Source organism: Hippocampus guttulatus, chromosome 9 (genome assembly GCF_054856545.1).
Source record: "Hippocampus guttulatus isolate MCC_2025c chromosome 9, RoL_Hgut_1.0, whole genome shotgun sequence".
NCBI classification, from domain to species: domain Eukaryota; kingdom Metazoa; phylum Chordata; class Actinopteri; order Syngnathiformes; family Syngnathidae; genus Hippocampus; species Hippocampus guttulatus.
In genome coordinates this window covers 8,847,632-8,864,122 of record NC_141269.1, presented here as the reverse complement: position 1 = coordinate 8,864,122, position 16,491 = coordinate 8,847,632, and the positions used below count along the sequence as shown (strand labels likewise).

Below are 16,491 nucleotides of genomic sequence, written 5' to 3'. Positions count from 1 at the left end.
TCGCACGCACCATCACGCACTCTTAATTGTAATGGTACACAACTCACAAAAGCACAGACGCAAACCCTACAGGAGAACGCTCATGTGTGGAAAGCATCTGGACGTGATGTGTCATTTGTTTTAATGCAATAATGGCTCTGATGGAATGACGATTGGTTTGATGCTGAAAACACCCAGGAGTATGCGTCTTAGTGGGTTTGCTCTGTGCCATTGTCACACTTGAAAACCTACAGGCAAGAGGGGTCGAAACATAGGGAGGAAAGGGTGAGGCAGTGGGGCGGAGCGACACTTATACTTACATAAAGATCAGCGGCACTGTAAAACCCATCCTGATAGGCCATCACGCTAAGAGAGAGAAAGAGAGCGAAGAAAGGGGAAAAAATAGCAGTGGTGGGGGTTGGAAATAAACCGGGAGGGTGGATGTGGGGGGAGGGGATAGTGGTGACATGTGCCATCGTGTGGCCGATGTAGGGAAGAAAATAATAGTTTCCAAAAAGGTTGTGAAAGAGAGAAGAGGAAGAAAGGTGAGATTATTACACACCGTGCAACATGCAAGAAAAATACCACCTCAGTGTATACAAATGCACCAATAAGACACTTGTGGAACATCGGCTGCTAACTTTGCTGAAAATCACATTCTTACCAGATTGGAGATACAAAGAAATGGTATTTTGAGCTTAGCAAACTCTCAAAGCGTCATATAAACACATAAAACATGCTTTTAACTGAATGCTATAGCAATGAGAGGTGTTCACCCAGGGTAGGTGGGGATGGCAGGTTGTGGCACAGCCGCCCTGACGGCACTGTAGACGGGCCGCGCACGACCCCGCAGATGAGCACCGCGGAAGGTCGCCGCGGCCGTGGAGGCGGCCGCTGCCGCTGCAGCTGGGTACGGAAACCCTGGCACTGATGTGAAAAATAAAACGCAGATGCTAGGACAACAATGCAAGTGTAATGTGAAATATTTTGACACATCAACTCATCTTCAAATCTGGTCATCGTACCCGTGTAGAGCTCAGGACTGTACATGGCTCCCATCACAGGACTTAACTTCCAACCAGCTGAAGACAAACATAAAACTAAAGTAAATCTCTATAAAAAATCACTGCACAAAATCACTGGAGAAAATTTAACTATACAATAGAAGAGTAAACAAATAGTAACATTTTTCTTGTGCATCGGTCCCACTGTGCAATACTGGGCTGTGCATGCTCTTATTTAGTCAGTGGATGTGTTGGTCTGACAATACAGTTTTACATAGGCTATAACTTTGAGCTCCACCAATATTTTGTTGCATTTTCTACCCCATACAATGACAACGAAGGCTTTCTAGCGAATCTAGTTGTATACCACTGCTCGGTATAATCCTTACTAATTGTTAAATTGATACCTCTTCGAGTGTCAATCAAAACTGGACATGATTACCGTAATTTCCAGACTATTGAGCACAACTGATTATAAGCCGCACCGACTACATTTCAAAGGAAGAACCATTTTGTACACACACAAGCCGCACCTGTTTATAAGCCGCAGGTGCCCACGTTGTAACATAAGTGAGGTATTTACAAAGAAATACGGTACACACGAGTTTTCAAAGTTTTATTAACAAACCTTAACTGTTCTTTCGAAATAGTGTCCTGTAACGCGGCAGCACCACGGCAGTAAAACAGCATTAACGGGGCTGGTTAAAACATAAAAGTCACTGTTCGGCGTCGTAACACTCCGTCAACAATTCTTTCATTTGGCTTTCTACCATCCACGCTTTCGTGTCAGCTTTCACGACAATGTCTTTCGGGAGGTTTTTTTTTTTTGGACATCGTAATCCTTGGTGGATGCAGTGCCGCCCAAAACAAAGGTGAAATGCGCCCTCTCATGGCCGGTTGTTTTGAGAGATGATAGCGTCTTCCTCGACACGTGTATACTGGATCAACTTGTCTCACTCTTACCTTTTATGCTCGAGCGCTTTCTGGCGGCCATTAGAAAAATCTTTATATAAGCCGCAAAGTTGAAAGCGTGTGACAAAAGCCGCGGCTTATAGTCCGGAAATTAGGCTAAATTTGTAAAAGCTGATCAAGAGTTCATGAATATGGAGCTGGTCAGTGTAAATAATTCTGCTTCGGGCAAATATAGTCCAAAAAGTAATACCATATGGTAGAGCTGCAAGACCCTCTCCATTGGAATACGGGGTCGTCATCTTCTTGTTGGTCATCACTCTGGCTGTGGCATTGTTGACCTAAACAGAGGAGAAACCGCACCGATCACTCAATATTACCTAATTATTCAGAAAATCTATATCAAATTAACTATTTCAGGGTAATTTGAATCAAATAAGGTTGAGTGAGTTGCCATTAACCCTTCACAATTGTCTCTTGACTTGGTTAATTCTGTTGATGAGCAGTAATGGTATTTGATGCATGCATTTCTTTTGAAGGAGAGACATTGAAAACAAGGATCCCGTTCAGTAGTCAGGCACTTTGCACACAAACAATGCAACCAAAAGGCACACAACAAATATTTCAGAAAAAAAAGAGCATTCAAAAAAAAAAAGAAGGAAATCCAAGATTACTGCATGGCTATACCTTTGAAAATAGGAGGGGAAAAGAAGGTGAATTAAGCAGCAAAGTCATCAGTTGAACACGATGCAAAAGGAAATTAAAAAATATATATATTAAAATACAAAAAAATTACAAACAGCCAATCATGAGCATCTTACGTCAGCAGAGGTGAGCACAACGAGCCAATCAGCAAGCATTGAGGCAGCACCAGAGCAATCCAAAAAATAAAAAATAAAATAAAGGTCGACAGCCCTCCCAATCATATAGTACAGAAAAAAATAGGAAGGGGGGAGACAGAGAAAAGACAGAAAGATAGAGGGATGCAGGTGGAGGAGCCAGTCCACATGAAAATACATAGAACACACACACGATGTGGAGAAAAGAGTGAAACGAGCCATCCGAATGTGCAAACCTCATGAACACACACACACACACACACACACACACACACACACACACACACGCACACACACACACACACACGCACACACACACACAAACGCTATGTATGTATAAACACGGAAGACAGATCACATGGAAAATGAGGTGAGAAAGAAAGAAGGAAAAGAAAATAGAAAAAAGGTGGTGGGGGGGTGCAAATGTCATTCCTGAATCAAAAAAAAAAAGTAATCAATAATAAATTGATCAATCAAACCGCTGGTTGTGAAACACTGCCAGGCATCCCGGACAGAGTCGCACAGCAGACAGACCTCAAAAGCACGCAACCAACGCACAACATCAGAACCAAACTGGTCAAGAAAATCAGGGAAAGCAAAACTACTAAGTCGTCGATTCTCCAGCCTTTTAAAAAATCTTTAGATATGGACTCAATTTGAACTGCTCGCACCCACATCATTCTCGTGCCGTCTCTCGACAACTGCCTGCAGCGTAGGGCGCGGATGCACACAAAGTGATGACCAGCTGCTACATGAAATACAGCCACAGCATCCTCTCCACTACCGCTAATAGAGCTCTCATGCTTCAGCATGCAGTCCCACTAAAGTGCCAAAATGCAACTACTGACTGAAACATGACAAAGAAACAACACGGAACCATATGATGTCATACAGATGCCAAAATAGAGAGAGCGAGAGTACAGAGAAAAGAGAGTCAACCATGCAGGATACAACAGCTCTGGAGCTCAAGGCAGTTAGAGAGGTGATTGGAATGAATGCATAAGAAGTGCTGCGGGTCATAATTGTTGCACTTGCAGATTGATGCAGTACATTCAGTTACACAGGTGGCCTTCATTACACCATGCGGTCAATTGCTATTCTCCAACTCGTTTCATTCTCCACCTCCCCAAACAATCACAGAATTAGCCAATCAGGACCTCTCAATCAATCGCCCGTGGCTGTCATTTGGGTACTTTTTTCTTTTTCCCAATTGGGGCAGATGGGGTGAGGGGAGAGGGGTTTCATTCAAATGATGATGCCATGTACACAACTTACCGTTGCCCGGGGAACGGCGTGAGGACACGCGAGCAGTTACCGTGGAGACTGACAACAACAACATACAAAAATCATCAGGGAAATAGAGAAAATATGTGTAAGAAAGAAATGATGAGCCCAAATTAAAAAAAAAAAAGGAAAACATAAAATTGAAAGAAAACAACGATAATGAATCAACTATAAAGAGGATGTCACATGTAAACAATCGCCTACTTAGACCAAGCCAATCCAGCCACTCTAAAACCACGACACGCACATTAATTTCAAAGAAAGAGTAAACACACGAAAACGGATTGAGCGCTAACCTTGGGGAGGAAAGCGAGAGGAATATTTGAAATCAAAAGTATTTCTGCTCTCAATTGAGATTTGGATTGTATGGAAGGACAGAAGAATACACGGAGGTATGTGAGGGCGGGAGGAGGTGCATTGTGGGACACACACACAAAGACAAAGTGACAGACAAACTGACTGGCACGGTGAAGAAGAGTGGAGAAAGATGATGGACAGGAGAAGAGAGGGGATGATAACGAGCCTTCCACTTAATCATTCTCCACCCACGCACGGACAGAAAATACCATGCAGAGCAAATCACGACCATGCAGAGCAGCTTTACTCGCAACAAAAAGAACACGACAAAGCAACTGGCAAAAGCCTGGTGTACAGTACTTCAGCTTCAACACTACTTGCTTAAAATAAATAAATAAAACGCGCTCATGCTGGCAAAGACAAACTAAAAACAAAACCACAATGTGATTTTTTTTTTCGATAAATGAAAGAAGTGGGGGATGCAACAATGCGTTTAAACAATCTTTTGAGCATCATAAATGACACCACACACCTCTCGGCAGTCTCATTCCCAAACAGTGGCCCTTCAAGGTCTCGACATGCATACATTTCTTCAACTCTGCTTAATAAACATCATCTGACATTATAGCACCATCCATGCAGCATTCACGAAACTCCTAAGACCAGCAAGCACTATTTTCACAAAAGGCTAAAAACTGGCCCCTTCACTCAACCAGGACATAATAATAGCCACTCATCATGATGGAGGATGGAGTGATGGTGGAAAACTGTGCAGGGGGAGGTTGAAGGGGGGAGAACAAAACAAAAGTCCTCCATGCTTGCGAGAGAAGCACATATCATCAGCCACGGCGCCTCATCCCGGCCATGCCTGTGCTGCCACTCCACCCAGCATGCTTTGCAAACCATACAGCTTTGAAGAAACAACAAGAGTAAACTTCGACGAGAAGTGGCGACCACGCGGACGCCAGCGTGTGCACTGATGCACCATGCTAGAGTGAACGCAGACGGGTTAGAGTTGAACACATAACAGCCACCCGGAAATCCCCAAACGCCACATTCTCATTTGACATGAAGGGAGAACAAAAGGAGAAATGTGGCTGGCCATCTTCAAATGAAATACAAGGAGGTGGAGGGGTCAAGTTACCTCAATCTTACGTCCTTCCACCAGTGTGCCATGAAGCTTCTCTCGGGCCCTCTCAGCATCGGCGCTCGTCTCGAATGTTACGAAACCGAAGCCCTGCAAGAAGAGTGGAGGGGAGGGAAGGTTCTGAATCTGGGCTTTGTTCATATGATTTGAAAATGCTCATTGTTCTTCCTGCTCGCCTACCTTGGACCCTCTCTCGTTGAAAATTATCTCGACATCGAGAATTTTGCCATATTGCTGCGACAAAAGAAGAGAGATGAGAAAACGAGCAAAATGGAAGTGTTTAGTACCGCATCCGACCACAAGGTGTCGTCACTGTTCAAGCATGGAGAGGAGCTGGCAGTGAGCCAGATGGGAGTCGTTCCTCCCAATATGTCTTCCACATGTGTGCCACATTCATGCACATGGGCAGATTTGACAAAAAGGCGCCCCTTGTTTACACGATCAAATGGCACACAGACAAGAGAGCATGTGAATTTCATGCGACACAAATGAACGTTTAGAAAACAAGGTATGGAAACACAGATGGGCTCGAACAGTCCAAAGTGATTTGTCGTGATGATTCACCGTGGAAAGGGGGAGCCGCAAAATGGTGAATAATTCAGTCTGCATACCCCAAACATCTGCCGCAGGTCAGGGTCTCGGAAGCGGAAGGGAATGTTGGACACGTGGAGGCGTTTGGGTGTCCCCTTGGCGTCTGAATCATCTCCGATGCTTCCCCCGCCGCCGCTACCTCCTCCTCCTCCTCCTGAGCCTGACTGGCCATCAATCTGTGAGGAGCCATCTGACTGCTGGGCCGCAGGGACGAGGACGGAAAGAACACACAATGGAAATAAATGCCATTTCCCAATGTATTGTTTTGACCGCCTCATGTGAGGGGATTGATGGGACTCAAAGTGAAAAGTGACAAAACAATTACTTAATATTCCGATTGAGGTTTTGTACTGTGAACTCTTCATACACACTAAAATTGGCGGGTTGTTTTCCGAACCCACTCACTGCGAAGATGTGAATTTTCAACAGATTTGTTTACTTTAATTATTTTGACGAAGCCCCGACTAGACATACTTTAAAATCCAAGTTCAAATGGCCCCCCATAACTTTGATGGACTTTTAGACCTTTTGAAATCATTTTTTCCTTCTAGTCATTTTCAAAACCAGCTTTGCTTCTGTATGCTGAAGCTGTTGTGTTTGTAAATGCTTTTAGATTCAGTCTTTGCTTCTGTGAAGCACTTTGAGTTGCCTTGTGTATGAAATGTGCTGCGTAAATAAAGCTGACTTGCCTTGACTTCTTAGAAAATGTTGGTAAAATGTTTTCTTTTTAATCACAACTTTACTGATAACCTGGTAAACAATTTCTTGGTAGCTTCAACATCAGTATGGGTAGGTTTTATCACTTATAGGTTCAAAATCTTGACGTAGTACTGGAATAAAAAATCCGTTTTTGGTCTTGTCCCTGTTGGGCCCAGTGCTGGGTTAGCTATTTCCCCAAATTTGGGTTACTATTAACCCAGCGCTTTTAAGAGTGTAGGGAACTCCTTGAAATATTCAAAAATTCACTTTTCTTGAATTATTGTACATAAGACTTTTTTTAAGTGTACAGTACAGTAGAATCACACATTTCACGGAGGATAGGTACCGAATGAAGTAAATGCACAAATAATTGACGCTCATTACAACAGCCTAGAATTTTTTTATTTTTTTTTTAAATGGAGGTTCAGATTTTGGGGGGGATTCAAAAAATAACAATACTCTGCAAACGGGTGAATATATGTTGGTTTGCCAAAGCCGAATATGAGGGGAGGGGCCCCACTGTATAGATTTATCCAATTTATAACAATTATATATCAACATACAGTATATATCAACGGGATGTAGTTTTCTTGAATTATATATCCCGAGACACATGGGGGTCACTAACTTCGGTCCTCGAGGCATTGTTTTGGATATTTCCCTCCTCCAACACGCCTGATTCTGCAGAGGTTGCTGATGAGCGGGCAATGGGGCATCTATTTGGACTATAGTTCATTACAAATAAATCTCCTAGTTACAGCAACAACATGTGAATTCTGCAATGCACTTTTAGATCCAGTGTGTTTTTTCTAATTCGATGTGACAGAAAAGACCCGCAGCATTTTAACATGTCGTGGGACGCAGAGAAGAAGAGGGAGGCTGACACTCACTTGGCCACTGAGGCTGTTGACAACATTGACGACACTGCTCACTGCTCCGCCGGCTTCCACGGGGCCCTGCACTGCGCTCGCTGCATACAGGCTGCCGCCGTAATCCAGGGCAAGGCCGTTCTGCGGAGGAGGCGGAGGAGGAGGAGGGAAGGCTGCGAAAGGCGGAGGTACAAGTCCCTCCTGACCAGAAGTACTATCCTGGGAACCCTGTTGGAAGGGAGGGTGAAAAGCTAAGTTGGCAACATTCCACTGCATCTTCGACCTAACCCACCACCTGACGGCATGGATGCTACTTTATCCCCATCAGCCTCAGTTGGAGTCATTCATGCGTCATTCAAATATTTGCATCCCCTTTATATGTGTATATGGAAACATGTTTCCACCCCTCACCAATCAAATATTCACTGCATCCATCTATTATTGAGGGTCACATGCCCCCATGCTCATGTGTTGTACGATCGCGTGCGCCACGGCAGCACACACACTCGCCAACATCTCTACAAACCACCTTTGACACGCAAACACCCACACACCTCACGCACACCCGCCAACTGTTAGCATGGAAGCCTGTCCAAGTGCCCGTTAGTGGTCCGGAATATACTTGTGGAAGTTACAGAGCGCGTAGGGGAGAGAAAAAGAAGCAGGCACAAAAGGCATGCTATAATGAACACACACTCCGAGCTGGTGGCCTTGAAATGTTTACCCTAAATGGTCACAGGCGAAGGACAGAGATTGGGGGAGGGGTACAGAAGGTGATGACTGACGGAAGAAGTATGGTCTGCGTCAGCTGTGCAGCGGTAAAGAGAAAGCTTGACTATTGGGTCTATTTTTAACTACCCACCACCTATAGGCTACTACTTTAATATATTGTATAGTACAGTGGTCTACATTAAGATGCTCTCTTTATATCCGTCAGTCAGTGCTACAACGTGTTTTCTTCTGTACGTATAAAACAGTCGCGACTCAATCAAAACCAACACATGATCAGTATGAAGACGAAGGATGAGAATGACAAGCGATGGCGATTTGCATTGTTGGTAGACTGTTGGCAACTCCTTTAGCATGTTTATTTGTTCACATTTGTAAAAATGTCAAATAAACAAGAACACTTGACAGCCTGGAGTCTTGCCGCTTGAAATGCAAACTTTCTGTTCTCATCCTTGCAATCTGTCGCTGAAGTAAGCACCCGTGAGGTACACTGAAGGCTTGCGCTCTCGCTGATGTGTCGTGACAACAGCAGGTGGAACGTTGAAGGTTTCTGTGACTTTCACCAAAATTTACATTGACACCAGGAGCATTCAACTTTTGACGTTGCACTGTATTAGCTGTGCACTAATGAAATAGTCGCGAGCCGCAAACCTCTCCTTCATCTCCTTGTGCCTCCGTGTGGCCCTCCTACATTTGATTATCCTTCCCATTCGCCGCTATAATGAAATTATACTATAATAAAAAGTGGTCCGAATGAGTGTGCCACTGTGGTTAGGTCATATAGCAATAATTTAGTTAATTGACATTCACTTGCCTTCCAGGCCGAACCCCCCCCCCCCCCCCCCACTCCCCACCACCACCACCACCAATTTGCCTTCCTTACCTGACATCTGGTGATCTACTTTGACTTGTGTGTTGTGTGTGACAGGCTGCAGTGATACACAATGGATCTCTGTCCCTTTGGGAGTGTTAAAAGTGTGTGGGAGGGCGTGTATGTACGTGTACGTGTGTTTGTGTGTGTGCCATCTGTCTCACAGCTTTTGATCTTTCTTGGTGACACACCTGTGTCACAGGCCTTTATTTCAGCGTCAACGGCCCTCGGACATACGGCCGCCACGGGGGACGACTTTCACTCATCATGTTTCTATTACATATCCTATCTTGTCTCGCTTTTGGCACTGGGACATCAGATTTCCACTGCACTTATATTACCTCAGTGTGGGTGGTCGTCATGGCGACGCTGCGTGAAACCACTGCGGCATCATTTACTAAGTGGAACATGAGCTCTTTTTTTTGTGCTAAACAGCAGCAAAAAGTCGCTATACCAACAAACAACTTGTAATGTTTCCAAAACATTTCACACGGTGCAATCTGCTCCGACTTTGCTTGTGGATTATCTATTATGAAAATACAAGATAGTAATCTATTCCTATGATTTAAGTGAACACCGATTTAGCACGCATACAAATGCTGTCGAAGGGGTTAGTTGCAAACTGCTGCACATGTGCCTTCCCAAAAATCCCAGAAATGATTCCCCGCTGGATCGCAGCACCAGATGAGTACAGTGGCTACATTACGGAGCAGCGTATCCGACTTGATTCACATGATCAGATAGCAGCTGTGTGCAATTATTTCAACCCTGCAGCTTGACAGACATCTTGCAAAAAAAATCATGGAGCTTATTTTGCCATAATAATACCAAACAATGTTACCCCCCCCCCCCCCCCCCCCCACACACACACACTAAACTCCTAGCTGCAAGGCAAATATTCAAGATGCATTACTTCCAGTAATATATGGACGTGAGATGTAATTTTGCTCTCTTATGATGCCGCAGGGGAAGAACAACAGATGACATGCAAATATGATGACCTGGATGACCTCGTACTGTATCTTGCAACTGCAGTCAGCAATTGGGCAACGGATGAAAATGACACGCATGATTGTGGGTCATCCGGCGAGAACTAACCTAGGTGATAAATATAAACAGAGAAACTAGAGCTTCTCCTATCTCTTAGCAGAAAGGGAAAGTTGATCACCTGCCTCGGGCCGTACGATGAAACATACTTACGGCACCGATGAAGAACATGTACGAGTCTATCAAGTATCATGTAAGTATGGACTGTAACGTTTACACTCATTTGGGTTAGGATTAACTTGGGTGTTGCGTAACCACTTTTCAGCATGTTCAACTAAGACTGCTTTACTGTTAAACTTAAAAATACTAAAATGTTGATAAGAAAATGTTTGGAGAAACTAGAGTTTTACTATTATTCTTGTGCGTGGGGTGCCAACTAGCTTCCCAAAACAGATTGTGATGTGGTCGACAGAAACAAGAGGTCTCAAAGTATAGCATAACAACAAATGTTTGGCATTTTATCATCCCAACTAAAAACAACCTCTTTTGACTGAGGGGGTAATTAATGGCAAATATTTACTGATAAGTTAAAGGTGGGTGGAAGATCTTTGTGTGAAGACGTCGCTGTCCATGACGTTGAAAGAGCATGGCCCCAAACGATACAGCTCATGTTCAACAAGAATTTGAATAAACAATGTTAAAAAGGGGATTGAAAATGTCTCACTCTCTGCAAACTTTGATTGGACAGAACAAATTCAGTTCCACACCTACTGGTTCATGGAACATTGTACAAAACACTGGCGGACATTGTCCGATTTGTTGGTCAACCCACCCTTTGAGAATCTGTGCTGGTGACTCAACTCACTTGACCAACAATGACTCAAACCTGGACAACTTGTGATGCAACTCAGATGGGCAATAATTTCAAGACTTCATGCTTTCATGTCTTGGCCACATCCCTATGTATTATCTGATGGCATGATAAGGGCCCTTAGAAAGCTGTTGCGCAAACAAATCAACAGTATTTGGCTGGGAGGAGGAGAACGGACAGCCCAGGCTACGGATGTTCTTTTTGCAAAACCAAAATAGAAGCGGGAAGACAAGCCAAAGAAAGCCTTTTGTTTTTGTGCGACGATGGGCCTTTTCAGATGACATGCATTTTTGCTGCCGCTCAGCAGCGTTTTCTATTACCTGAAGCACAAAGTCAACAACCCACAAGCTATAAAAATAGCGAGTATGGCTCCTGGAAAAAAAAACAAACAAAAAAAACGCTGTTGAAACATCAAGTTACGTTGGGCCTTTTTCTGGCTGTGAACAGCCTTTGCGATTCACATGCGTTGAATAAAGACATGCTATACATGGCAGGATAAAGGAGAGAGGGGGGGGCATTCTTGTTGAAGGAAATTTTAGAGCGGGCATCTGTGTCAGCACTCAGATTTGTGCATGCTTTGTTTGTGTCCATCTTGGGTGCATATTGGTGTGTGCATTCGCTCCCCTGACGTTCGGGCATTAAGGCCTTGTGTAAGTGTATGCCCTAATCTGGCAAAGCAAGGGACTCAGAGCGGTAGCTGTAGCGGGCTTACTTTCAGGTCAGTTAGCAGCAGCAAGTGCGTCTGAGGAGGCATGTTATAAAACACGCTGATGCACAGGAGTCAGAGCTGCGCTACAGGACGACGAGTGCGGGGGAGAGGATGCCATGGCAAAGATAGGGCACCGCTGGGCCATTTCATGTGAAGAATGGCATTTGATGGTCCCACTTGGTGTTCATTTAATGCAACTTGATGGAAGATTTGACTTCACTTGTTTCCTCATATTTAGGCAGTAGGCACGGTCTCCAAAGCCATAGTTTTAGGCTTATTTAGTAACCCAATGTGAACTATTTGGGTGTTAAAGCACAAGAAGGCGATTGATAGCCGCCTAAACGACGTGAAGAAGAATCACGTCCCAACACAAGTTAGATATACATTTTGAAATACAAAATGACGTCCAGCCTAATTTCCCCCAAGCAGTACGATCCGGTTCCATTCAGTATGCTTGTCTTGCATTCCGTAGTCAGGACATCAAGACATCTGAGCTTAACCATGCACTCTTCCCCAATGTTTGGGCTTCCAGTTCGTTTTCGCGTGCCGGTGGAGAGTAAACATTGCTGTTCAAAAATTGCTCAACAGAGAATTGCTTGACTTCTCTCACATTAAAATGGAATTAACTGAGGGGGGCGTGTATTTGGAGCAAAGGAGGATTCAGATCTGTTTTTTTGTCTACAAATGCACAGGACTATGTTTCTTTGTTTAATTGGATGTCAAAGAATTTATAGAGCTGACACCAATCACCATCCCGCCTACACACCTCTCAGTGGAAATGCAAGCCTGGTTTTCCCTTCATGTGAAGGATGAAACTGTACCGCTTGGTGCAAGCGTGGTTTTCGTTGTGAATTGCAACACAGTACATCTCAACAGGCGCGTCTCAATAAAATGATTTAAAAAGGGAGTGGGAAAGTATTTCAGCAGTCCAATTCAAAAAAATGAAACTCGGATTTACCACAGTAAAATATTTGACTGATAAAAACTTACCTCACCATCCTAAAAGAAATGGTTCCATTATCCAAATGATTTTAATTCCAGAAATTAGGTATGAATTTGCCGCCGGAAAAGAGTGTGTTTCACATTTTGAATTGAACAAGCGAACTAAATGAACCTTTTCCGTGATTTTCTAATGCACCCGAGATGCATCGTTATGTGTCTGCTGGCTGTGGATGGAGTGAATTTCCACTGGCTGGAAAAGTCACCTTGTCAATGGGTTTGCAAATTCCCGGATTGTCACCACGCCACAGTGGCATACAGTATCTCTTCACCTGAAGTTGATAGTTGCATTATTGATCAATTAAAAATGACACGTAGCCCTTCCCTAGTTCAATCTGGTTGTAGCATGTTATAAGGGAATAGACCAGGGTGACTTTGTCCCTGTCAAGGAAAGAAAAATATTTACAACACCTGCAATATGTTTAGTTAGAACGTTGAATTTCATGGCAATGGGTGCCCTACAGAAGGGTTAACTTCTCATTTTGGCCTTTGGCTCCTCAGTGTTGCTACCAATGCTGCAAACAGCTGGAAAACCATTTACAACGTGTCTGCAGCATACCGATGAGCCAGGAGACACCCTCTTATTTAATTATTCCATCCCACATCACCCCCATCCTACATCACTCCTTCTCCTTCTCCTTCCCCCCCCCCCCCCCATGTCGCTGTTCTCCCTTCCCTCCTACTCGCAGATTCGCTTCTTTACGCTTCATAAAATCCAGACGGGACCCTCGCATACGTGCCGTCCCCATTCGAGTCTATCAAGCTCATTTGCCTCATAGCAACAGCGTTTCAACAAAATTCTGGCCCGCCCTCCCACAGGCTTCTGCGTCTCCTTATAGGGTAACATGTCTGCTCGTCAAACAGACCCCTCCCTATCCGCCCCCGATTTCTTTCCTTTTAAGGGTTGAAGTCTGGAAACACCCCCTTCTCCTACTGTAAATGTCTGCAGGCCTGTGCACACCCCATCACTGACTTCAGCTGCACCCACCTCTGTCTGTATCAATGGTCCGCTGGGCTCCACTGCAGCAACGTATGAATGGTAAACACAACAAAACAAATTTGTCTTCTTTAATACTTATTAACCGCTGCACGTCACCTCAAAACAAACATGTGCAGGTGAACAAACCAACTGACAGCATAGCTCGCCTCTTTCTATACAGACTGCTATACATGGTCTTGTTGAGCTATAATCATGTTGGCCGGTTGTTTCCAATAGGTAGACAAACGAGCGACGGGGCACGGTTCTCACTGGCACCATGCGACGAGTCAGGGAGGGCAACCCCGATCCATTTCAAAGGAGCACAGATGCCTCACTGCGAGCGCTTTCGGAACAATTAGGGAGCAAATTGCTGCAAAGGAAGCATAAGCGTTTATGCTGCACTGTGGCAACCACGGCCAATTCCCTCTCCTTAAAAAAAAAAAAAAAAAAGAAAGAAGAGGCAAAGAGCAAAGGTGTTTATCTAACACAGCGGTGAGATCGACGGTTTCCCTCACGCCTCGAACCATCTAACAATCTGTGCAAAATGAATGACTCATCCTAGTTGCCACGGCAACTCGGCTCATTGGGATCATTTAAAGACCATTATTGTTAACCCTGCAAAGAATCGATAAGAAGATTTGGAGGTGGAGGAAATGTGTGTGTGTGTGTGTGTGTGTGTGTGTGTGTGTGTGTGTGTGTGTGTGTGTGTGTGCGTGCGTGTGTGTGTGCGCATGCACGCGTGCATGGGTGTGTAGAGGGGGTGTTGATGTATGCTTGTATGTGTTTGCAGCAGGTCTGGGTCCCTCCCTTGCTTTGGGGCATAGGTGAGGCTTGAGAAAATATTTCAGCAGTGCAGCCGCCAGTCACTGACTTCAACTTTGTCAAGCTCAAAAAGGCAAAAATGATCGCATTTTGTTGGATAGCACAGGTAAATGACAAACCAAACCGCAAAGTCAGCATTACAAGCACACAAAAAAAAAGAATAAACTCTCAGAAGGAGCAAACTAGCTTCTGGCCTACTGTATCCGGCGCAAGTCATGCCTGCATAATGTCAGCCTCATCATCCGGCAGGCTTCCCTTGCCAGAGGTGTCCCGTCACCTTTTCCCAAATAATCAATTTCTATTCTTCCTCTCTTATTCTCATTTCTACGTCCCCCATCCCCCTCTTCCGGGCTCTCTTAAAGGAAAACATTGAGATAACAGCTGCCAGGGCCCCGGGGAGAGAAAGGAGGGGGGGGGGAGAAAAGAGGTCAAACAGTAAAGAGAGCAAGGTAGAGCTGAAAGAGGAGCACACACGCGATGAGAAACTGAATTAGGAAACACTCACACACACGGTTCTAACTCAGATCAAATTAAATTATATGAACACTTTCAACTTTTTTTTTTTTTTTACATTAAGTGCACACCGCACATATTATTGAAGAGGTGCCACGAGCCAGTAGAGGAGTGTAAGAAGGGAGAGCAACTGTTCTATGGACACCTGTCCCTTTTGCTCATAGGCAAGAGTGATGTACACAGACAGCTGCAGGGGCAATAAAGACCACTTTTACTCCCCCCCCCCCCCCCCCCCGCCCCTTATTGCTTTCAGAGCCCAGCAGCCATGTGCTGAGTTTATCAGCGAGGATATCCGCAGCATCCAGCCAACTGCACTGTACCGATCGCATAGATTCTTCTGAGCATACATAATACATGGCAGAATAATTTCTGGCAGGAACTGCTCTGATGTTCACATTGCGTGCGCTTCGAGCTCTGGGCGGCAGAACAGATGCCACAACAACAGCGTTACCATCCATCGCCACCCGAGCGTTTTACCGTTGCAAACATTTCAAACGGCAACTTTGGACGTACACATCGCGGTCGGCGCGGGGAATAAGACGAGTGGAGCGCTGGAGTGAAAGGGTCAAGTGGAGTTCTCGTCCGTTAATCAGCACGTCACGCTTGATGACAGTCCTGCAGACTGTGGTGTACTCGCAAGCGGAGCCTTTGCGAAGAGAGTCATCAAGCATCCACGCACAGGCACAGGCAGAGGCAGCAGGGAGGATAAACACTCACCGACAACACGGAAGGATAGTAGAGTCCCATCATCGTATTCTGAGCAACACCACACTGTCGTCTCTCCTTCTCCTCTCTCACTCCTTTCCTCTTGTCACGCTGCCTCGCTTGCTCGCTCTCCCTCTACCGAGCCCGTGTCACCTCACCAGCTCCGTCTCTTCTTGTCTGTCTCACAGATTCAAAATCTCCCTCTCTCTGCCCCTGCTCGCTGGGTCTGCCCTGACAGCCGCCCCCCCCCACTCCTCCTCCTCCTTCACTGCCTCCTCCTCCAGCCTATGTCCCTGTCACTTTCTCTCCCTCGCTTCTCCCTCCCTCACTCTCATCTTTCTCTCTCCCACTCGCGCCCTCTTTTCACTCTACACGCAGCCTTCTGTTTTGCTGCTGTGCCCTTGCCTGCTCATCTTTTCTGTCTCCTTTCTCACTCAGAGACAACCTACCCACCCCTAAAACAACCCCACCCCCTGACTCTGTCACACCTGCAAACTTGCCCCTCCCCTCTGCTTTCCATCGTATAGTCCCAAGATCTCCTTCTCGATGTAGGTGAGTTAACTGGGACTCATGGCTCGCTCTCTCTCGCTCCACAAACCAAACGCAAAAACAATTCGAGGAGAACAGCATCAGAGCTTAAGTAATTTGTTTAGTGTAACACTAAGAGCAATATATTTAAGGTTAGTGA

General features: G+C 45.0%; 1 protein-coding gene across 7 annotated transcripts in view; it reads right to left on the bottom strand.

Annotated features, from left to right (window-relative positions):
- Positions 1-16,491, bottom strand: part of rbfox2 (RNA binding fox-1 homolog 2) — a 39,120-nt gene that overhangs the window by 9,579 nt on the left and 13,050 nt on the right. For 3 of the 7 annotated variants that reach the window (XR_015101772.1, XM_086119386.1, XM_086119382.1), the window contains exons 3-10: positions 7,640-7,846; positions 6,071-6,247; positions 5,640-5,693; positions 5,457-5,549; positions 2,146-2,233; positions 1,005-1,061; positions 756-906; positions 300-345 (exon numbers count right to left, since the gene is read on the bottom strand). Coding sequence is in view for 5 of the 7 variants with exons in the window: in XM_086119386.1 (XP_085975512.1) it covers positions 300-345; positions 756-906; positions 1,005-1,061; positions 2,146-2,233; positions 5,457-5,549; positions 5,640-5,693; positions 6,071-6,247; positions 7,640-7,846 (873 nt within the window). In the remaining 2 variants the exon portion in view is untranslated. Of the gene's footprint in view, positions 1-299; positions 346-755; positions 907-1,004; positions 1,062-2,145; positions 2,234-5,456; positions 5,550-5,639; positions 5,694-6,070; positions 6,248-7,639; positions 7,847-15,815; positions 16,134-16,491 lie in introns of those variants that run through there. The other 4 variants (XR_015101771.1, XM_086119385.1, XM_086119387.1 and 1 more) reach the window with 3 other exon arrangements.